Source organism: Oncorhynchus clarkii, chromosome 25, assembly GCF_045791955.1.
Source record: "Oncorhynchus clarkii lewisi isolate Uvic-CL-2024 chromosome 25, UVic_Ocla_1.0, whole genome shotgun sequence".
Lineage (NCBI taxonomy): Eukaryota > Metazoa > Chordata > Actinopteri > Salmoniformes > Salmonidae > Oncorhynchus > Oncorhynchus clarkii.
The window spans coordinates 5,499,782-5,524,386 of NC_092171.1; the positions used below are offsets into that span (position 1 = coordinate 5,499,782).

Below are 24,605 nucleotides of genomic sequence, written 5' to 3' on the forward strand. Positions count from 1 at the left end.
TTACCTCCTCCCTGTAGGCTGCCTCGTCATTGTTGGTAATTTGCCACTTAAAATGAAATGCTTCTACACCTGCATTGCTTGCTGTTTGGGGTTTTAGGCTGGGTTTCTGTACAGCACTTTGAGATATCAGCTGATGTAAGAAGGGTTTTATGAATAAATTCGATTATACAATGTTTGGTTTGACCATACAGTGAGTGTTTTTCATTATGTCTAATATGCTATAAACGTTGCAATCTTGAATGTGTCTTGGTCAACAATGTACCATATTTGACCCTTAACCTATACTAAAGGTAAACGGTTAGTTAGACTAGATTGGGGAGAGCTGATCATAAATCAGTTGTTTGGACTCGAAAGTACTGTAATCACAGTTTTTGAACAGAACCCCATGCAAAATCACATCGAGTCACTGAGTGTGGGGGCGGTAGGGGTGTTGTCTTCGTCACAGTAATCCGATTGGGCTAAATGCTTCCTCAAAATGGGCTTTGAACTTCACACGATATACAGAAATAGAAGACACAGCCGGTGGAAGTATGCTAACTGGGGGAGCCTCAATTCAATTATTAAATTAAAGCATGCACACTAAGCTACTTATCTAGCTTATTCACGAGCTCGCTTGGGTAGCCAGTGATATCACCAACAGCACTTCGCTAACTGTTCTATATCAAGAGGAGACTAGATCGGGCTAGCAATTCAACTAGCAGATAGCTAACGTTACAGATGCAGCCATCAAACTACAGGTGGAAACTGATAGCTAGCTAAATTATTCGGCTAGCTTGAAGCATTGCAAGATTGCACCAAGCCAGACCTTTGAATTGGCTAGCCCCTTGTGCTACGAAGAAGAAATACAGGCTCACTGACCGCTAGCAATCTTTTGATTAATTCAAAGACTGAGGGAATGGACTTTACATTGGACTTTGCGGCAGGATGCATAGGAGGTAAGTTAAACTATAGCCAGCTAGCTAGCACACCCTTGGATATATTGCTTCAATGATTGCTACGTGGCAGCAGCACCGAGTCGTGGAAAGGGTTTGCCAAATGCGTCGCGTTGGAATCGTTTTGAATTTACTTAATGATTCGTGGCTAGCTATGTTAGTTTGCTAATGCAGAAATGTGCCTAGTGATGGCGCAAGTTTACCAACAAAGAATGGAAAAATACTGAGTACTGTGAGCGTCTTGTCCACTAGTCTAGCACTTTCTTGCCCCCATTGTTGTTTAACTCGCCATATTACATGTACTTAGGTGGCTAAACCTGTTGGTTTCTTAGTTATAGAATATATCTGGTTGATAACCTTTTAATTCTCTCACAACCAAACAATTAACGTTACATTCATTTCAATCCAAACTATGTGCTCATAGTTGGGAGTGGTACAATGGGCAGTCCCTCAAGCACCAACTTCACATGGTGAAAACTGGTGAATGTGAACTAACAATCTTCAGATTTTTCAGACGGGGGTACTCATTTTTTAAGAGTACCCCCCCCCCCCCCCCCAACACAAAATTAAACTAGGTGTATTTCTAGACCTTAGAGGCGTTGTGAAATAGGACCTGTCTAGCTAAATTACATTGTTAAAATTATTCTCCACGGGAAGTTATTTGCTTGACTTTCTACAAAGATGTATAATTGCCTTTAACCCTACCTCCATCTCAAATTATATGAATGTTGTTCAGTTAGCCAGACAGACAAAGTTATTGATTAATAAACTATATCGTTGAGCATTATTGTGATACTGTCTCAGCTACAGATAATGTCTTGCAAGTGAGGGTCAGACTAATGTACTCTAATCTGAAACTGCCCTAGGCAGGTTTAGTCCTGTGACACACACAGGTGGTGTCAGACAGTATTGCGTTTTCCTCTCTCTAGCAATAATGTCAAGGACAAGGGTACAGTGAACAACTGTTGATGGCAGTCCAGATAAGACTGTTTGTTCTTGTGTGTGATGCACTTGATATTCAAACATGCATCCGCCACTGCAACAATACCTCACAGTGGTTGCAACTTCAATCACAGACTGATAAGCAGTGGAATGCATCTCCATGCTCTCTACAGTAGTGTTATTCACCACTCTCTATGCTATCTTGTTTTGCAATTAAGGGTTTGTTTTTCCTATCAGTTTCACATGGCTTTAACTTAGTATAGCCTACATTACTTAGCAGAAATCAACTGCTTCCAACAAGCAAGTGCTTACTAACAGATCTTTGTCATTTTCAGGTGCTGCAGGTGTTTTGGTTGGCCATCCTTTTGATACTGTAAAGGTGGGTTTATGTTTTCTCGCTGGCAAATGCCTGGCTCGTGTTTTATTTTTCTTAGCTACCGTGGGGTTTATTAAGCCTCGTCAAAAGGGCGAGTTTGAATGACAAATGACCAACAGCGTTTTGATAGAGAATTAAATAGGCTATGCATGCTCTTTTCCAATCAAAACTTTTTAAGAACCACATTTTCTCGGCTACTGCTTACAAATAATAAACAGCTATTTTTTTCCCCAGACCACACAAACGTGGGTATTTTGGCTGTTTTCTGACCTAGTGACATCAATGGAAATACTGTTCCCACTACCCCAAAAAATCTTACGAGTCATTATTATGAGATACATTTAGGGGTCTGTATCACATGAATCCAATGTTTTTATTTTACATTTATTTAACTAGGCAAGTCGGATAAGAACAAATTCTTATTTTCAATGACAGCCTAGGAACAGTGGGTTCAGCGGCAGAACGACAGATTTGTAACTTGTCAGCTCGGGGATTTGAACTTGCAACCTTTCGGTTACTATTCCAACGCTCTAACCACTAGGCTACTTTGCATCACGCCCTCCTCAACTTTCAAGAATAACCTTATGTATATCCCATTGTCAATGACACGTGTGAGTGTGTGTGTGTGGGAGAGTTGGTGATGTTGTTCTATATTAATGGATTGGAGAGTTGTTGATGTGAGTTGGTGCCTGTTTGATATTGATTTAATTAAATGCAGTCTATTAAAAGGGTCAATCTGGGATTGGTCCATGCATTTTTGGACTTAAGTTAATATATACAGTTGAAGTCGGAAGTTGCCATACCTTCGCTAAATGCATTTAATCCTAGTAAAAATTCCCTGTCTTAGGTCAGTTATCACTACTTTATTTTAAGAATGTGAAATGTCAGAATAATAGTAGAGAGAATGAATTATTTCAGCTTTTATTTCTTTCATCACATTCCTAGAGGGTCAGAAGTTAACAACCCTTAATTAGTATTTGGTAGCATTGCCTTTAATTGTTTAACTTGGGTCAAATGTTTCAGGTAGCCTTCCACAAGCTTCCCACAATAAGTTGGGTGAATTTTGTCCCATTCCTCCTGACAGAGCTGGTGTAACTGAGTCAGGTTTACAGGCCTCCTTGCTCGCACACGCTTTTTCAGTTTTGCCCACAAATTTTCTATAGGATTGAGGTCAGGGCTTTGTGATGGCCACTCCAATACCTTGACTTTGTTGTCCTTAAGCCATTTTGCCACAACTTTGGAAGTATGCTTGGTGTCATTGTCCATTTGGAAGACCCATTTGCGATCAAACTTGAACTTCCTGACTGATGTCTTGAGATGTTGCATCAATATATCCACATAATTTCCCCCCCTCATGATGCCATCTATTATGTGAAATGCACCAGTCCCTCCTGCAGCAAAGCACCCCCACAACATGATGCTGCCACCCCGTGCTTCACGGTTGGGATGGTGTTCTTTGGCTTGCAAGTCTCTCCCTTTTTCCTCCAAACATAATGATGGCCATTATGACCAAACAGTTCTATTTTTGTGTCATCAGACCAGAGGACATTTCTCCAAAAAGTACGACCTTTCTCCCCATGTGCAGTTGCAAACCGTAGTCTGGCTTTTTTATGGTGGTTTTGGAGCAGTGGCTTCTTCCTTGCTGAGCGGCCTTTCAGGTTATGTCGATATAGGACTCGTTTTACTGTGGATATAGATTTGTACCTGTTTCCTCCAGCATCTTCACAAGGTCCTTTGCTGTTGTTCTGTGATTGATTTGCACTTTTCACACCAAAGTACGTTCATCTCTAGGAGACAGAACGCATCTCCTTCCTGAGCGGTATGACGGCTGCGTGGTCCCATGGTGTTTATACTTGCGTACTATTGTTTGTACAGATGAATGTGGTACCTTCAGGCGTTTGGAAATTGCTCCCAAGGATGAACCAGACTTGTGGAGCTCTACAATTTTTTTCTGAGGTCTTGGCTGATTTCTTTTGATTTTCCCATGATGTCAAGCAAAGACGCACGGAGTTTGAAAGTAGACCTTGAAAAACATCCATAGGTACACCTCCAATTGACTCAAATGATGTCAATTAGCCTATCAGAATCTTCTAAAGCCATGACATTTTCTGGAATTTTCCAAGCTGTTTAAAGGCACAGTCAACTTAGTGTATGTAAACTTCTGACCCACTGGAATTGTGATCCAGTGAATTATAAGTGAAATAATCTGTCTGTAAACAATTGTTGGAAAAATGACTTGTGTCATGCACAATGAAGATGTCCTAACCGACTTGCAAAAACGATAGTTTGTTAACAAGGAATTTGTGGAGTTGTTGAAAAACTAGTTTTAATGACTCCAACCTAAGTGTATGTAAACTTCCGACTTCAACTGTAGCCATTGATTCTTTAATGTAACTTAGAAATTCCTCATGAGCATTGGTCTTACCCTATCAGATCCCCAAATATAACCTTGGCTTATTATTTGTAAGCAATCACTGTATCGTTTCAAAACATGGTTAAAACTATTATCTTATCTCATTGCTGTTCAGTCTTTGCATCCATGTGTGAGATTCCCTGTGCCTATGTTTTTGTGTGGTAAAATTGTTCTCCTGCCCCATTCCTCAGTTATTTACTAAATAAAGTGGTGGGGAAAATGCTTAGTTGTTGTTTGAATCCTAGATTGTGCTTTTAAAAGGTGTTCTGCACGACTATTCAATTTTTATTTTGTTTACTTGGTCATAAAAAGCACATTCTAAACACCTTTCCCCTCCATCTCAAGATGTTAAATGAAAATTACTATAGTATGTGCCTATTATGCCAAATAAAGTAACCGGGTTGACGATTATCTTAAATCAGCCATAAATCCCCTCGGGACGGGTACCGGAAGCTTGTGTGCAACAGGGAGTGGAAATTGAATGCAAGCTTCACAAAAAAATGTGATTGCTAAAACATTTCTGTCTATGGGTAACAGGGTTAACGTTATGCGTTGACCTGCTCATTGTTCCCCCACAGAACACTAGAAAATGCCCATAAGGCATAGAACCAGCTCACCTGCTTTTACACTATGAATATACATTGATGTTCAATGTTTCTTTTGAGAAACACATTTTTAAAAAGGATTAGTTTTACCATATTAAAACGACAGTTCACATAACAGGGTTGACCTTAAAATGAGGGGCAGATGTAAATAAATTACATGAACGGAATAATCTTCAGATATACATTTGTTGAAGTAACTAGGGCTTTACAATTATGGTGAGACAGAGAATTTTTTTTGGATAAGTGGGTTGAAATCCTCCTAGACTTGACACGGGGTTGGTTGACTGAGGGACATGTCAAGACAGAGGGCAAAGTATTTTGTAAACATGGACTTTGTTCCTTAAGGTCATTTCTAGTAAAGTTATACCAGTCATAGCAATAAAGTTGTTTGTGCTCAAAATAGCCTCATGAAAATGTATATTATATAGCTGTGGAAACCTAAGAATCAGTAGGCTTAATTGTTTTATTATAAAAATGTCAGTACAAGCCTCATTGTATTTGCATACATGTAATTAGTCTAAGAGCTGTAATTTGCTGACACTGAATCTTCGAATGTGTACTACACTTTTTACTATTTGGAATAGGAAGGCGCCGAGAGAGGGACACCATGTTGATTTTATCCCTGAATGGGAAGGGCTGTCTTTAACAGCGTAAGTGTCACTGTTGTAGATGAGGGATAATCTACCTCTGCACGGATGTGTGACCTAGCTAGTAAGTACGGTCAAGGTCTTCTGTTTCTCCCCCGTGTTTTGTAAAAAATATTCTCCAGATGTACAAGCACAGAATACTTATTTGTTATATATATATATATATATATATAATTTCACCACCACCACCCAAATCCCATACCTTAGTACACTACATTTGCCAATAGTAACTTTTTCATGTATTGCACCTTTTCCTTTGTGTTTTGTATTATTAAATGTGGCAGTATTGTCTTTGTGCTTTTTTTTTTTTACAAACATTGAGGTGTCCATTTTTTTTTAGGTACGACTCCAAGTTCAGAGTGTAGACAGACCTCTGTACCGCGGCACGTATCACTGCTTCCAGTCTATCGTACGACAAGAGTCGGTGAGTATCGACCACCACCATGACCGACTCAAGTTTCTCACAGTACCAAGTCTGTAGAACTCACCTGATGTGGCCTACGGGCTGGACGTTTGAGACTGCTATAGTGGGGAAAACACTTTTTTGTGTGTGTGTGGGTAGTCACCAGTGGTGAAATCTTTTCATATTCGAATGAATCCGTTTCAAGGTGGTTGACTCTGCATTGCCATGTGCTCTGCGCAGTGCCAACTACAGTTGTACCATTGGTTAGAACAGGGCTCTACTCAAGTGTCTCTCGTTACAGTCTTGTGCGTCAGCCTAGCAGAGAGCCTATCAGCCAGTCTGGAGGGAGGAGGTTGGGAGAGATATCAGTAGCCAGGGTTAATCGGAGCGTTGTGCCTGCTGCGCGGCTAAATTAAGAGAACCGCCTTATCACTCGCGCAGGTTGGGAGTTGCGCCAGGTTTTAATGGGGTAGATTCTGCTGGGCTGCCTCAACCTGTTTTTCCTCGTGATTAGGAATTCCCCCAATGGTGGAGTACTAGTGTTAAGCTATATCATCATTAAAGGAGTAGAATATCGGCATATACAGCACATTAGCATTATACCATTGCTTTATAAAGTCTGGCCTTGAGAACAGCATTTATTGTAGTAAAAGTGTGATTTGGTTAAATAATAATAAATATGCCATGTAGCAGATACCTTTATCCAAAACTACTGTTTATCCCCAGTTATTCAGCTTCATTACCTTATTACTTCGGTCCCTCTTTCTGCTGTGTGTCCACAGATGACAGGGCTCTACAAAGGCATCGGCTCCCCCATGATGGGCCTGACCTTCATCAACGCCATCGTGTTCGGTGTCCAGGGCAACGCCATGCGCAGGCTGGGCCATGACACACCGCTCAACCAGTTCCTGGCTGGGGCATCGGCGGGGGCATTGCAGAGCATCATTTGCTGCCCTATGGAGCTGGCCAAGACACGGATGCAGCTGCAGGGCTTGGGCGAGAGGAAGTCCAAGCAGAAGTTGTACAAGAACTCACTGGACTGCTTGGTGCGCATCTACCGGAAGGAGGGCTTCTACGGAATCAACCGGGGAATGGTGACCACGCTGGTCCGTGAGACGCCAGGCTTTGGGATCTACTTCTTGACCTACGATGTCCTGACGCGCCACTTGGGCTGCGAGCCCGATGACCCCTACATGATCCTCAAGTTGCTGTTTGCCGGCGGCATGTCGGGCATCGCCTCGTGGATCTCCACCTACCCTGTGGATGTCATAAAATCCCGGCTGCAGGCGGACGGCGTGGGTGGCCACAACAAGTACAACGGCATTGCAGACTGCATGCGTCAGAGCATGAAGCGGGAGGGCTGGCGGGTGTTCACGCGTGGCCTCACCTCCACACTGCTTCGGGCATTCCCAGTCAACGCCACAACCTTTGCCACCGTGACTCTGTTCCTCATGTACATGCGGAACGACGAGGGCGGCATCACTGATTGCGAGCCCCTACCCGCCCACTCCTCACTCACTGCGAGCCCACAGCAGGCCCAGCCCTCAAGTCTGTGACCTAGGGAAAATGGTGCTTCTGCTCTGGTGACCCTGACTGGAGTGGAGGTGGTCCCACAGTGCACCAGTTAAGCTGCTGAGACCTGAGTGACTTGACCACTCGACAAAGGATATTTTTATACAATGTATTTTAAGATTGGAAAACTTCGGTTGTAAATATTTACGTGTCCCTTTTTGACCCTTGGTTTTCTACAGAGCAGCCTTTTTTTTTCTTTCTCATTGTTTTTTTTTTTTGATGAATTAATTTGTCACTGGGGGAAGAAAGCAATCCCACTGAAAAAGTACTCATTACTGAACTGGTCATCCTGGTTACAAACAAAACAGCCGTATACGTGTGTTTATGCACAGCTTAGTATATTTATATTGCAGGGTTGGAGTAACGGATTACATGTAACAAAACAAACTAATCTGTTACCAGCAAAATTATTGTAATCAGATTTGATACTTTTGAATTCAGAAAGGATGTTTAGGGCCGGGGAAATCGGACTCCTTTCCATTTTCTCCTGACATTCAAATCAGCAAGTTTAAAGGGATACTTAAAGATTTGATCTACTTCCCCAGAACTCATGGATACCATTCTTATTTCCGTGTCCAGTATGAAGGAAGTTGGGAGGTAGTTTCGCTAGCTAATGACTGGAAGTCTATGGGTATCTGCTAGCAGATGCCTATAGGCTTTGTCATTTAAAATGCAACATCCATTATGGCCAGCCCTTAACATTGATTTATCCTGCAATAGATGTCATTCAATTGGTAATATTAATTTGTCTTCTAATCATCTTTAGGGGAAAAGTAACAAAGTAAAGTTTGAGGAATCCAAAAGTTACGTGACTGATTTAGAATTTCACATGTAAACTAGTAATTAACGGATTAACCTACCCAACCCTGCTTATATGTACATATGCTGTACTGTATACACAAGTGAAGCTTTCCGATGAAAAGACTAACTCTGGAGTCCTATTTTCGAGTACATAGTTTGGGGTCCGTTCACATTGCTTGCAGGGAAAAAACTATGCCAGAAAGGAAGCCATTTCATTCGTTCTAATCAATGATTCTGCTGGCTAGGACCAATGAAATGACTTCCTTGCATAGATTTTTATGGCGAGCAGTGTGAACGGCGCCTTAGGCCCACGGGTGAAGATTATCTTGAGTAACCATTTTGGAAAGCCATTGGACATTAGAGTTGGGTGCGACGTCTGCACAAACTGGTTCCTGATTTACACAACTCTTAGTTATTTTTGATAATCCTAATTTAAACACTCAGGGGCATCAAGTCAATCATGTCCCAGACCTTGTAAAGGTGGCACCTTATTGTTTTATTTTACTGAAACACTTGGCATTAACAAAATATGCTGAAATTATTGCAGTGTTAAGTATGAAATGGCACGACCATATTCCACAGCGAAATAAGTGAATTGTTTTGATTCAGGACAAAAGTTGTTTTTTTTACAGTAGCATTATATTGTATTTGAGGCAGCACAGTCCCTAGAAAATGTAGCGAATTAAATCAACAGCCTGATTGTTACACACCAACTTAATATTGAATGATGTACATGTAGGATCATTTCTCAAATCATGACATGTATGTAAACACATATTAAGAATATTGCATCCTTTCACTGGAGAGGTTAAACTACCTACACTGGATATCAAATTGAATTGCACGTGCATGTGTTTCCCAATAACTAATGACTCGTTTAAATATGCTGGATGACACTGCTTGTACAGAGTAACGTACTGTATGATGTATTTATACTGTGAATTGGGGTCAGTGCTTACTCTCGTCTTATTTCTTTTATGGCACAATTTAAGTGTGATCGTAGACACAAGGGCAACTCAACTATATGGAATGCTGCTTCCTATGTTTTACTGTTACAGAAAACCATCAGCATTTTTGTTGTACTGTACAGGTTGGACGGCAATATGTCCAATCAGAGCCAGAGTCCAGAAGGGCTCAAGTGCTTGAAAAGGGCATGTCACTTTTCTTTTGTACGTGTAATGTTTGTTCTTTTATAGGTCTTAATGTCTTGCAACCAAAGCAATATGTGGAAAAAGAAATGGCTGAATAAAAATCTAATAGGAGTCTTCTTTTGTCATGTCTTTTCAAGACAAGAATGTAACAAAGTATGTCTGCCAAAGGTCAGGATGCAATACGATTGTGCTTTGTCGGCTATGCACCATTTCAATTTAATTTCCGACTAAGCCGCGCTGTGCAGCAACGCGTTTACATTTGCCTTTTAAAAAGGTGCATTGCCAACGGCGCCAGATCGGATTAAATCCTGGCCTAAACCTTAGCATTCACAGTATCTTTTTTAAGGGGTGGATCAGCTTACTATTGCAGAGAGATTGTTGCTTCCATCAATGTAATTGTCTGCATTTCCAATCCCCCATATTTTTGGTAAATATATATATATACATTTTTAAGAATATACTTTATTTCCCCCCGCAAACACCACCATCAATCCCCCAATTGGAGTAAACTAATAAACCTTCAGTTTATACATCTTATACATGTTTTTAGTTTTTCCTCTTTCTGATGTCCATCCAGTTTGATTTCTATTTAACTGTGCTATTTCACAAAATGTCTGAACCTATATCCATCTAGTATAGGCAACTCAAACTGAAGGGAACAGTCACTGCTCTAGAACAGGCAGACATTGCTTTTGAAGGCAACCTAGGTCAAATAATGTGTATATTTTATTCTAGGTCGAACCAGCGACCTTTTGGTTACTGACTCAACCGCTAAGCTACCTGCAGCCCTAAGAAATTGACCAAATTTTGATTTGTCACTGGCCTACACACACAATAACGTGGGGTATTTAAAAAAAAAATTAAAAAAATCTAATGAATGAAAAACAAATGTATTGAGTCAATTATTCGCAAGCCTAAATAAGTTAAGGAGTAAAAATGTGCTTAGCAAGTCACATAAATTGGATGGAATCGCTGTGTGCAATAATACATTAACAATTTATTTTTATTTTTATGACAACTGTACCTCAAGTGTACAATTATCTGTAAGGTCCCTCAGTTGAGCAGTGAATTTCAAACACAGATTCAACCAAAAAGACCAGGGATGTTTTCCAAAGCCTCAAAAAGAAGGGCACCTATTGGGAAGTTTCCTTCCTCTCCGGCAGCTGAGTTAGGAAGGGCGCCTGTATCTTTGTAGTGACTGGGTGTATTGATACACCATCCAAAGTGTAATTAATAACTTAATGTTCAAAAGGGATATTCAATGTCTGCTTTTTTTTGTTGTTGCCATCTACCAATCTGTGCCCTTCTTTGCAAACTATTGGAAAACTTCCTGGTCTTTGTGGTGGAATCTGTGCTTGAAATTCACTGCTCTACTAAGGGAACTTACAGATATTTGAACCCCCAAAGATGGGGTACTCATTTAAAAATCAAGTTAAACACTATTATTGCACACAGAGTGAGTCCATGCAACTTGTTAAGCACATTTTTAATCCTGAATTTATTGAGGCTTGCCATAGCAAAATGGTTGAATACTTATTGACAAGACATTTCAGCTTAAATGTTTTATTAATTTGTAGACATCTCAAAAAATATAATCCCTCTGACATTATGGGGTATTGTCTGTAGATCAGTGACGCATCTAAATGTAATCCATTTAAATTGCAGGCTGTAACCCCACAAAATGTGGAAAAAGTCCAGGGGTGTGAATACTTTCAGAAGGTACTGTATATGACTCCATAGTGCATGTTCGCCCCAGAGTGTCAAATGTTTTTATGTGGGAAAGACCAATGATGTGTCCTACTCTGTCGTTATGTCTTCTTTATGTAATGAAAGGGTGCAACCCTTGTGGTTCAGACAGACCAGTCTTAAGAGACTCAGCAATGCGAAGAGACTAGACAGACATTTTGTATTCTTGGGCGATAATATCTGTCAATGTGTTTTGACTGAATCAAATGACCTTAAACGAATAATAAACAAATACCTCTGATTTCATTGTGAATTTGATTTTGTTACAGAAAAATTGAGAATTTTTATTCCTGCAATCCAAACCTTATATTTGATCTCTTTACAAAATATGAACACAAAGATATTACTCCCATTATTTGAACAGAAATTGTAATAACTGAAAATATTTTTTCAACAAAACAAATGCACTTATACATTTTACATAGGAGGGAGCGAGTACTTACAACTTGCATTCATCATACCGTACATTCACCTTAGTGTCCGTTATCAAGTCAAGTCTTATTTCAAATGTGCAAGAAATACTCATTTTGTAATGGGGAACGAAGGTGAAGTCCAGGTAGACCATCCCTTATTCAGTATTCTTTATTCCATTTGGTGACTAATGAACACAATTCAAGGCCATGATGTCATTAGAGGTCCTGTTTAAGAGCAAGATTGTAAATTGTCCTTGAGGCACAGATCTAGGATCGGTATACTCTCCCAAAATCCTAACCAATAACCATTAGGAGGGAAAAGGGCCACCCTGACCTTAGATCAGTGTCAATGGAGATTTAAGCAGTGATGGCTGGCTAAAGGTTGTTCTTCCCGGGTGTGTTTGTAGTCATCAGGGTGGTGTCACAGGAGTAGCGTAGGCAGCGGTAGATCTCCTCGGCTCTGGGGCGGCTCACACACGCCCCCTTCTGTAGAGCCTCGATAGAGCTACAAGTAGAGGAGAGAGAGTGTTAATGCTACTGTAGCTAATTATTGTATTCTCTACTATATACACTACATGGCCATGAGTATGGTGGAAACCTGCTCGTTGAAAATCTCATTCCAAAATGGGCATTAATATGGAGTTGGTCAGCCCTTTGCTGCTATAACAGCCTCCACTCTCCTGGGAAGGCTTTCCACTAGATGTTTGAACATTGCTGCAGGGACCTGCTTCCATTCAGCCACAAAAGCCTTAGTAAAGTCGGGCACTGATGTTGGGTGATTTGGCCTGGCTCGCAGTTGATGTTCCAATTCATCCAAAAGACAATTGATGGGGTTAAGGTCAGACCTCAGTGCAGGCCAGTCAAGTTCTTCCACACCGATCTCAACAAACCATTTCTGTACGGCCCTCGCTTTGTGCATTTTCATGCTGAAACAGAAAAGTCCCCTCCCCAAACTGTTGCCACATGGTGGGAAGCACAGAATTGTGTAGAATGTCATTGCATGCTCTAGCACTGGAACTAAGGGGTCTAGTCCGAACCATGAAAAACAGCCTCAGACCATTATTTATCCACCAAACTTTACAATTCTCACTATGCATTCGGCAAGTAGTGTTCTCCTGGCATCCGCCAAACCCAGATTCGTCCGTCGGACGGCCAGTTAGTGAAGCGTGATGAATCACTCCAGAGAACGCGTTTCCACTTCTCCAGAGTCTATTGGCGGAGAGCTTTACACCACTTCAGCCGATGCCTGGCATTGCACATGGTGATCTTAGGCTTGTGTGCGGCAGCTCGGCCATGGAAACCCACTTCATGAAGCTCCCGACAAACAGTTCTTGTGTGGACATTGATTCCAGAGGCAGTTTAAACCATAGTGACAGACAAATTTTACGCACTACGTGCTTCAGCACTCGGTGGTCCCGTTCTGTGAGCTTGTGTGGCCTATCATTTCGCGGCTGAGTTGTTGCTGCTCTTAGATGTTTCCACTTCACAATGACAGAACTTTCAGTTGACCGGGGAATCTCTAGCAGGGCAGAAATTTGACGAACTGACTTGTTGGAAAGGGGGCATCTTATGACGGTGCTACGTTGAAAGTCACTGAGCTCTTCAGTATGGGCCATTCTACTGCCAATGTTTTTCTATTGAGATTGCTTGGCTGTGTGCTCAATTTTATACACCTGTCAGCAACAGGTGTGGCTGAAATAGCTGAATCCACTAATTTGAAGGGGTGTCCACATACTTTTGGCCATGTAGTGTATCTGATGGTATCAAATATTGCTCATATATTGTTATTAAAGATTCTGCCGCACATTAAAGAGAAATTTCACAATTGTTCAACTTCATCTCCAGCACCACCCCAACATACTGTATGTGAAAATGGCACATTTCTATGTTTTGTGGGGATAAAAACATTGAAAAAGATAATTGTTTCCCATGACATCGACCAATTAGTAGGCAATGCCCACTTACAATTGGTCAAAATCACACGATGCACACGACAAAACATAGAAACGCACCATTTTCACATAAGTTGATGTTGGGGTGGTGCTGGAGATGATGAATATGAAGTTTCCCTTTGACGTCTGAATGTTTATCATGTTGTAGGGGGTTTTCTACACCAGACTGAAGAAGACATTTCCATATCCACATATGCAACTGGGGGTATTTCTATAAATAAAAGGATTTTTATACAGTTCCACATGTGTACTTAGAGGAATATATGCAAATTGCCCATAACTACACCTATACAACATTGGCCTAGGACTATACTTCCTTTAAGTAGGTTTCATGCATACATTGACAAGTCAAATTCAAGGACTTTCAGGGACTTTTCAAGCAAATAATTGTAATTTTCAAGGACCTAAATGTTAGAAAACTATAGAACACCCCCAATGTAGAACCACCCCTCAAAAAAAAATAGAACCAAAAAAAGTTGGAAATGACCACTAATAATAATGCATTTTTTGGGGCCTTGTCAATGCATTGACATTCCAATCATTAGTACATTCTAAAATATGTGAGAATAATGAGGACTTGCCTGGATGCATGCATGGTGATTTTTCTGTAGCCTTTGTGACCAACGCAGGCACACATTATAAAGACATGAATAGTGGTAACAATCTCACCATTAGAATTTCACCATCCCAGTTTTTATAAATGAGAAAGCCCCCCAAAAACAGGTTCCTTTTGTAATGGAAGGATTTGTATGTAAAGCCAAGTTGAAGCCATCATTTGATGTTAGTGCCCGCATTAAGTGACAATGCCCGAGAAGCCGGTGTTTGGAGGATATATTGGCACCGATGTCGTTAGGCCCGAGACGAAGTCGAGGCTTCGAGGGCATTATCACTTTTAAACAATGGGTTACCAACATATTCAAACAATGATTGACATATTTTAATTAAAAACATTATTCTGATGAATTTATTCATACTATTTCATATAGTCCCGACACAAATCTAAAGTTGCAACCCAAGCCGGCTGGTCATTCATTTCAGTTCGGTTGCCAATGACGCGACCCAGTTGTTCAGTCTTTTTGTTCTGTATCTATGTTCCATTGTCATACTGACTGGCAACGTTATCCCTTGCTTGTTAGCTACTCAACTACGGCTAACTTACAACCAGAATAACAGCAAAGTAGCTGCATATGTTTAAGCTTTTTTCAAGTGACATTTATTTGGATACATCCATAACAATGAGCTAATAAGGCGCAATTTCGCCCGTCATAGAAAATGTGCTCACTCGTCAGGACACTGTCGTTCAGAGGAGCTAGCCAACAACACAGCTAACACAATCACTTCAAACCGGAGCTAGAAAGAATGCAAACTAGCTGCATTTTGTTTTGTTTGACATTTATTTGTGTATACACAGTATATCCATAAAAATGATGCCAGCTGATTCATGACTTCGACTGGCTGAGAAAATCTCCCTGCCTTTCTGACACGTTCATTATCGAATTTGAATATTGAAACTATGTTGCAAATGTCAGAGAAACAGACAGACAGCAAGGTTTATACAAATCTCAGCTTTTGAAAACTACATTTTAGTCTAAAAGAAATGTGACAGTGTCTAGATGATTTTTATACTGGAGATCAAGTTTAGAAATTGCCTGGAGTGGATTGCGCAGTCAGATGGAAGAGTAAATAGGCATTTTAATATCAGAGAATTAGCGGTGGAAACATGTGGAATAGACACCGGCTGCAATGCGGTTTTAACCAATCAGCATTCAGGATTAGACCCACTCGTTGTATAATTAAGCAATAACGCTTGGCATATATGGCAAATATACAGTGCATTCCCCTTTTCCACATTTTGTTACATTACAGCCTTATTCTTAAATTGATTAAATTAAGTATTTTCCTCATCAATCTACACACAATACCCCATAATGACAAAGTGAAAAATGTTTTTAAAATAAAAACGTATTTACATAAGTATTCAGCCCCTTTGCTAGGAGACTAGAAATTGAGCTCAGGTGCATCCTGTTTCCATTGTCATCCTTGAGATGTTTCTACAATTTGATTGGAGTCCACCTGTGGTATATTGAATTGATTGGACATGATTTGGAAAGGTGCACACCTGCCTATATAAAAGGTCCAACAGTTGACAATGCATGTCAGAGCAAAAACCAAGCCATGAGGTCGAAGGAATTGTCCGTAGACCAAAAAAATGTATGCAGCATTGAAGGTCTCCAAGAACACAATGGCCTCCATAATTCTTAAATGGAAGAAGTTAGGAAGCACCAAGACTCTTCCTAGAGCTGGCCGCCCAGCCAAACTGAGCAATAGGGGGAGAAGGGCCTTGGTCAGGTAGGTGACCTAGAACCCAATGGTCACTGACAGAGCTCTAGAGTTCCTCTGTGGAGATGAGAGAACCTTCCAGAAGGACAACCATCTCTGCAGCACTCCACTAATCAGGCCTTTATGGTAGAGTGGCCAGACGGAAGCCACTCCTCAGTAAAAGGCACATGACAGCCCGCTTGGAGTTTGCCAAAAGGCAACTTTTATTTTATAATTTTTAAAAATATATATATATTTATTTCACCTTCACTTAACCAGATAGGCAAGTTAAGAACAAGTTTTCATTTACAACTGCGACCTGGCCAAGATAAAGCAAAGCAGTGCGACAAAAACAACCGAGTTACACACGGAATAAACAAACGTACAGTCAATAACACAATAGAAAAATCTATGTACAGTGTGTTCAAATGTATAAGAGCAGCGAGGTAGGCAATAAATAGGCCATAGAGGCGAAATAATTACAATTTAGCATTAACACTGGAGTGATAGATGTGCAGATGATGATGTGCAAGTAGAGATCCTGGGGTGCAAAAGAGCAAGAGGGTAAGTAATAATATGGGGATGAGGTAGTTGGGTGTGCTATTTACAGATTGGCTGTGTACAGGTACAGCAATCGGTAAGCTGCTCTGACAACTGATGCTTAAAGTTAGAGAGGGAGATAAAAGACTCCTGCTTCAGTGATTTTTGTAATTTGTTCCAGTCATTGGCAGCAGAGAACTGGAAGGAAAGGCGGCCAAAGGGAGTGTTGGCTTTGGGGATGACCAATGAAATATACCTCTACTTTGTGCATGACAAGTAATTTTTCCAACAACTGTTTAGAGGCATATTATTTCACTTAATCTCAATTCCAGTCAGTCAGAAGTTTACATACACTAAATTGACTGTGCCTTTAAACAGATTGGAAAATTCCCGAAAATGATGTCACGGCTTTAGAAGCTGCTGATAGGCTAATTAACATAATTTGAGTCAATTGGAGGTGTGGGTGTATTTCAAGGCCTACCTTCAAACTCAGTGCCGCTTGCTGGACATCATGGGAAAATCAAAAGAAATCAGACAAAACCTCAGACAAAAAAATTGTAGACCTCCACAAGTCTGGTTCATCCTTGGGAGCAATTTCCAAACGCCTGAAGGTACCAAGTTCAGCTGTACAAACAATAGTACGCAAGTATAAACACCATGGGACCACGCAGCCGTCATACCGCTCAGGAAGGAGACGCGGTCTGTCTCCTAGAGATGAACGTACTTTGGTGCGAAAAGTGCAAATCAATCAGACAGCAAAGGACCTTGTGAAGATGCTGGAGGAAACAGGTACAAAAGTATCTATATCCACAGTAAAACGAGTCCGATATCGACACAACTTGAAAGGCTTCTCAGTAAGGAAGAAGCCACTGCTCCAAAATCCCCATAAAAAAGAGAGACTATGGTTTGCAACTGCACATGGGGACAAAGATCATGCTTTTTTGGAGAAATGTCCTTTGGTCTGATGAAACACAAATAGAGCTGTTTGGCCATAATTACCATCGTTATGTTGGAGGAAAAAGGGGGAGGCTTGCAAGCCGAAGAACACCATCCCAACCGTGAAGCACGGGGGTGGCAGCATCATGTTGTGGGGGTGCTTTGCTGCACTTCACAAAATAGATTGCCTCATGAGGAAGGAAATATATGAGGATATATTGAAGCAATCTCAAGACATCAGTCAGGAAGTTAAAGCTTGTTCACAAATGGGTCTGCCAAATGGACAATGACACCAAGAAAACTTCCAAAGTTATGGCAAAATGGCCAAAGGACAACAACGTCAAGATATTGGAGGGGCCATCACAAAGCCCTGTCCTCAATCCTCAGACCTCAATCCTATAGAAAATTTGTGGGCAGAACTGAAAAAGCGTGTGCGAGCAAGGAGGCCTACAAACCTGACTCAGTTACACAAGCTCTGTCAGGAGGAATGGGACCATATTCACCCAACTTATTGTGGGAAGCTTGTGGAAGGCTACCCGAAACTATGACCTAAGTTAAACAATTTAAAGGCAATGCTACCAAATACTAATTGAGTGTATGTAAACTTCTGACCCACAGAAATAAATCACTCTACTATTATTCTGACATTTCACATTCTTAAAATAAAGTGGTGATCCTAACTGACCTAAGAAAGATAATTTTTACTAGGATTAAATGTCAGGAATTGTGCAAATCTGGAGTTTAAATGTATTTGGCTAAGGTGTATGTAAACTTCCGACTTCAACTGTATTTTCCAGCACTTGCGCTGTTGTTGCATCGCATGTGCTATCACAACAGCTGTTCCTCACTTGACTGTCATTCAGAAAATTCCTTCATGGATCAGATGATGTGTAATAATATCACAACATAATTAAACAGCTCCACGCCAAATGCGCATCCAACGAGTATTATGCATAATTATTCATTAGTCACGTTATTGACAGTATCAATTTAGGTTTTAAGTATCACAGTAAGGTGACTCTTTCGGTTAGAAGCATTCGATTTTGCAATGGCATGCATTTATGTGCCCATAAAAACTGTTTTCATCCCGTAACATAAGGAGACACAAAATGTTACGTAGTTACACTGCATTTCCGAGATCTCTTTACAAAAAGCTGTCTGACAGCTAGAGCCAGGATTCAAGTTTTATTTAACTAGGCAAGTCAGTTAAGAACAAATTATTATTTACAATGACTGCCTACCCCTACCCCAAACTGCCTCTGGAAGCAATGTCAGCACAAAAACTGTTTGTCGGGAGCTTCATGAAATGGTTTTCTAAGATCACCATGAGCAATTTCAAACGTTGGCTAGAGTGGTTTAAAGCCCGCCGGCATTGGACTCTGGAGCAGTGGAAACGTGTTCTCTGGAGTGATGACTCACGCTTCACTATCTGACAGACTGACGGACGAATCTGGGTTTGGCAGATGCCAGGAGAACGCTACCAGCCCGAATGCATAGTGCCCACTGTAAAGTTTGGTGGAGGAGGAATAATGGTCCTTTCCTGTTTCAGCATGACAATGCCCCCATGCACAAAGGGAAATGGTTTGTCAAGATTGGTGTGGAAGAACTTGACTGGCCTGCGCAGACCCCTGACTTCAACCCCACTGAACACCTTTGGGATGAATTGGAACACCGACTGCGAGCTAGGCCTAATTGCCCAACATCAGTGGCCAACCTCACTAACACTCTTGTGTCTGAATGGAGGCAAGTCCCCGCAGCAATGTTCCATAATCTAGAGGAAAGCCTTCCCAGAAGAGTGGTAGCAGCAAAGGGGGGACCAACTCCATATTAATGCCGATGATTTTGGAATTAAATGTTCGACAAGCAGGTGTCCTCATACTTACAACAGAAAACCGAGGTAACAATGCTTAGAGAGAGTACTAAGCTAAGGACCCTGGGACTAAACACCTCCCTCTGCAACTGGATCCTGGACTTCCTGACAGGCCACTCCCAGGTGGTAAGGGTAGGCAACAACACATCTGCCACGTTGATTCTCAACACTGGGGCCCCTCAGGGGTGTGTACTCAATCCCCTCCTGTACTCCCTGTTCACCCACGACTGCGTGGCCAAACATGATTCCAACACCATCATTAAGTTTGCTGACGACACAACAGTGGTAGGCCCAATCCCCGACAACGATGAGACAGCCTATAGGGAGGTGGTCAGAGAACTGGCAGTGTTGTCCTGGCACCACAACCTCTCCCTCAACGTGAGCAAGATAAAGGAGCTGATTGTGGACTACAGGAAAAGGCGAGCCGAACAGGCCCCCATTAACATCGACAGGGCTGAAGTGGAGCGGGTCGAGAGTTTCAAGTTCCTTGGTGTCCACATCACCAACTAACTATCATGGTCCAAACACACCAAGACAGTCATGAGGAGGGCATGACAAAACCTTTTCCCCTTCAGGAGACTGAAAAGACTTGGCATGGGTCCCCAGATCCTCAAGAAGTTCGTCCTGCCATCCAGGACCTATATACTAGGCGGTGTCAGAGGAAAGCCCATAAAATTGTCAGAGACTCAATTCACCCAAGTCATAGGCTGTTTTCTCTGCTACCACACGGCAAGCCAAGTTTAGGCCCAAAAGGCTCCTTAACAGCTTCTACCCCCAAGCCATAAGACTGCTGAACAATTAATCAAATGGCCACCAGACTATTTACATTGACACCCCCCTCCATTTGTTTTGTACACTGCTGCTACTCGCTGTTTATTATCTATGCATAGTCACACCACCCCTACATACATGTACAAATTACCTCAACTAACTTGCACTGACTCTATACCGGTACCCCCTGTATATAGCCTTGTTATTGTTATGTTACTTTTTTACTTTAGTTTAATTGGTTAAATATTTTCTTAACTCTTCTTGAACTGCACTGTTGGTTAAGGGCTTGTAAGTAAGCATTTCACCGGTCTACACTTGTTGTATTCGGGCACATGACAAATAAAGTTTGATTTGATAACAGGTAATGCTAACTGACACGCTAACAGAGATGCTAACAGAGCTAATAATGCTAACAGTGATGCTAACAATGGCAGTTTATTTCCCCTACCTGTTGACCAGGTGGCCCACCGATCTGAAGCTGTGGCTCATGTTGAGGGCATTGACATAGCTGACACAGGGCAGCGTTCGGTAGAAGAGTAGCGCCTGCTGCCGGTGACCTTTGACCTCTAATGGCACGCTAATAGCCTGGCCCTTCCTCTGCTCCATTCGGGCCAGTTCAGCCAGTAGGGTGGCGCTCTCCTCAGGCCCCCTACTCACCAGGAGTCGGACGCCTGCCCTCACCAAACTGGCCAGTGTGCTGTCGTAGTAGCGTGTAGGTTGGAAAGGACGGGAAGCTTCACCTATGGGAAGAAGGCAAGGAAAATGTACAAAATATGAAGAATAACGAACGGTAGATCAACTTTCCAAAAATGTTTGTCTGATGATAGAAAGGCAATGCTGAACCCTTTAAATACTGTCATGTGGGTTCTTTCTGGTTATTGTGTTACAATCAATATTTTATCAAACTCCCATATACATTCTGTCATCGGTCATCGCTAGACACACTTGATATAGCTTGCCCTCCTGTCCGCGTCATTAAAAGTTGGGCATGCAGTTCGGAATCAGAAAGCTCTTTGTTTACCTAGCAGTGAGTGGATATGTTTCCTGTAACTTCAAACGCAGCTCATGCAAGTTAACAAACATTGCAGATGTCATCAGAGGATTGATTACCTAGCAAGCTAGCAAGCCAACGAGGCAAGGTAAAATATCACAAATAGAGCTAGATCAAGCCAGAAGAATAATATACTTGTTGAACATACTGTAGCTATTGCCATCAGTCCTGCATGTTTTCATGGTCATCACTCACTGTTAAAGAGTGACTGCCCTTAAAAAACATCTTCTTGTTTTGAAAATGGCCTATGTGGCATTGATAAGACTTAGAAACATTTATTCTAGTGTCAAAATTTACTACAAAGTGTAAATAGGTTAATTTTGGTCATAAAGTCTGTCTTTATGGATACCGTAACAGTCTTCCATGGGTTGGCAGTACCCACGTAATCATAAGTGCAGCTGCACGCGACCCAATCATTAACACCCATGGTCAATTAGCTTTGACATTCGATATCCCAATGGGGCTAGTTAGGGACCATCAGTAAATTAAACAATATTTTAAAATGGTCAATTGCTCCAAACCTCAAACCAACTATAAATTGTAGAAATTCATACACAAATATTGAAAGCATTTAATGAGACAACTAAAAGATGTGCAAGATGGAAATATTGTCCCATTTACATTGTGTAATTTATTGACAGTCCCCAAATATTCCCAGAGATGGGATATCCAAAGTCAAACCAGCTTTGCGATGGTCGCACACCAGCCGGCTGAAGCTAATTGGCGAAATAATTAGTCTAACTCTTCCTACCTGCGAACACACACAAGAGACACCCACATCAAACCAACTCACTTTTGAATTAGTCCGCTAACATTTCTTAATGAACCAAATCGAAAACGAGGCCAAATAAGGAAGTGCAGTTGCCCTTTAAGTTTGTCAAGGTCCCGACTTTAGCGTTAGCTATCCCACTTCAAGAGCTTTTTGGTGCATCATTCGAATGTGACATTTGCTTGTGGAATGGATCCAAATGAAAACACAGTAAGCTGGGCAAGCCAAATCAAGTGGCTTCTGTCACAATCAAACAAAAGTGACGTGACAAGCATAATGTAGAAAATCAGGAAGTGACCCCACAGGAAGTATCCCAGTCAACAGGTCTGTCAAAAAGTGAGTGCGTGCCCTCCCTCACTTGGTTTGGTGCGGTCCTTCTCTACGATGAGACAGACCCGCTCAAATAGGCTCTGCAAACTGGTCACCCTCTCCACAAGCCGTTTGCGGTTCGGCATCCCGGCCAACTCCGACTGGCACTGCCTCTCGACTGCCATGCGGTTACTGACCACGAAGTCGCAGCCGTCCAGCGAGCACACGTGGGCCGCGACAGCGCAACGCTGGCGCAGGCTGGAGACCACATCCACGCAGGCTGTGATACAGCGGCTGTCCACCAGTACAGCGACAAGGCCCGATGGGTTCGATGACGAGACAGGGGGCTTGCTTAGAGTGGCAGCCTGACCGAAGGAGCTCTGGGCGTGGGGTGCTGAGGAGGTGGAGGAGGTAGCCTGGGGAAAGACACAACATAGACATTTAGGGAGAAATCTAATTAATTACTACTTCTGAAATCCAGATTCCCGGAAGATTCTATTCCATTCTTCTATTGTAGGAAAAGTTTGGCCTAGAAGGATGAAAATAGGTAGAACAGTTGTTGTTTGTACTCTGTACGGATTCAAACATCTGTTATTTACAGTAACTAAATATCCCTTGGTATGTGACGCTAGGTGAATCTATTACAGTTTACTAACATCATAGTACATAGATTAGCATCTAACATATCTGTGTGACCTATATGGCTGTGTATACACGGGCAGCCTAATCAGATTTTATCTCACTAATTGGTCTTTCGACCAATCAGGACAGCTCTGTAAAAGAGTGGATGTGATTGGTCAAAAGACCAATTAGTGGGAAAAAAATAGCAGAATTGAGTTGCCTGTGTAAACACAACCTATTTGGCCTATATCATGTGGACCATATCAGTACATTACTACATTACCTGTGGCTGTTTACTTGAGAGCAACAGAGACTCCGACTGCTCAAAGTCCAGCTCCTCAGACAGGAGGGCCTGCTGATGGAGCCTCTGGCGACACCTCTCTTCTTGCTGCTCCTCTCTAGGTCCCCTCACGGAGCTCACTGAGGAGGTCCTGCTGGTTCCACTTGGGGCGCTAGGCTCCATCACAGAGTTCATAGAGGAGGACCTGGCTCCACTGAGGACTCTAGGCCCCACCACACAGCTCGCTGTGGAGGCTCTGGTGGATCCACCAGGGGGCACCTGCTGCCGTGGAGCTTTAAACACCCCGTCATTCTGTTGCTGTAACTCAGATAGCCTGCAGATGGCAGCAACACCTTCAGCTTTCACACCATTTCTACTTTTCTCCACTTCTTCTTCTGAGCTGGAGTCCTCCAAATGCACTATGCGGGAGCGCTTGTTTTTCCCAGCAGGATTAGGTTGAGGGTCAGCAGCCCTCTTGTCCAGAGTGGCAGGCCCGCTCCCAGCCTGAGCCCTGATGTTTCGGATCAGCGCCTTGCGTCTGGTGGGGTACTGCCTCCTCCCCTCCACGAACGAGTCCTCGTAGATAAGCTCCAATGGGACCTCCTCATCCTCCTCGCCGAGCTCTTCCTCATCACTGGCCCTCACCACAAAGCTGTCCTCCGCGTATGTCTCGTCCAGCTCAGGCACCTATGGACAGTTTGGAGAGAAGCTTAAGCAAAACATTATAAAGGTGATTGAATCGGCTAACTTTGTTTCTTTACTTCTATTCATTGTTTCTTTAAAAACTTGAAGTAATTAAGTCATAGATAAAAAAAAAACTGTTTTCTCTAATCCAACAAAAAAGGGTTAAGTGGCTTGAAAAATCCGAGGTCCAGTGGGGTTTAAAGTAAAAAAGACTATTTATCCGTCATAAACACCTATAGATTTCAGCATAAAGCATTCATCAGAAAAAAAAGTCAACTTGAGCGCATTTGTATTTATTATGGATCCCCATTGGCAGCAGCTACATTTCCTGGGGTCCAGCAAAATTAAGGCACTTTATACAATTTTAAAATACAATTTACAATTTACTTTACAATACATTCACAAATTTCACAACACACTGTGTGCCCTCAGGGACCCCTACTCCACCATTTCCACATATCTACAGTACAAAATCCATGTGTGTGTGTGTGTGTGTGTGTGT

The 24,605-nt window shown here is 41.9% G+C and overlaps 2 protein-coding genes across 5 annotated transcripts in view; one reads left to right on the forward strand and one right to left on the reverse strand.

The window, feature by feature from the left end:
• The first annotated feature begins 429 nt into the window (after positions 1–429).
• LOC139383245 (mitochondrial basic amino acids transporter-like) lies at positions 430–9,953 on the forward strand. 2 transcript variants are annotated; one of them, XM_071127691.1, is made up of 4 exons: positions 430–935; positions 2,210–2,253; positions 6,256–6,339; positions 7,101–9,953. In XM_071127691.1, exons 1-4 carry the CDS (start codon positions 896–898, stop codon positions 7,872–7,874), a joined length of 942 nt encoding a protein of 313 aa, XP_070983792.1. In that variant the 5' UTR covers positions 430–895; the 3' UTR covers positions 7,875–9,953. The 2 variants fall into 2 exon arrangements, with proteins under 2 accessions (XP_070983792.1, XP_070983793.1); XM_071127692.1 differs by lacking the exons at positions 430–935; positions 2,210–2,253 and adding an exon at positions 5,851–5,918.
• Positions 9,954–11,829: 1,876 nt separating this feature from the next.
• The window catches only part of LOC139383244 (FA complementation group M), a 69,957-nt gene continuing 57,181 nt past the window's right edge, over positions 11,830–24,605 (reverse strand). For 2 of the 3 annotated variants that reach the window (XM_071127688.1, XM_071127689.1), the window contains exons 20-23: positions 23,423–24,106; positions 22,568–22,934; positions 20,838–21,129; positions 11,844–12,506 (exon numbers count right to left, since the gene is read on the reverse strand). In XM_071127688.1, coding sequence (XP_070983789.1) covers positions 12,377–12,506; positions 20,838–21,129; positions 22,568–22,934; positions 23,423–24,106 — 1,473 coding nt within the window. In that variant the 3' untranslated portion in view covers positions 11,844–12,376. Of the gene's footprint in view, positions 12,507–20,837; positions 21,130–22,567; positions 22,935–23,422; positions 24,107–24,605 lie in introns of all 3 variants that reach the window. The other variant, XM_071127690.1, reaches the window with a different exon arrangement.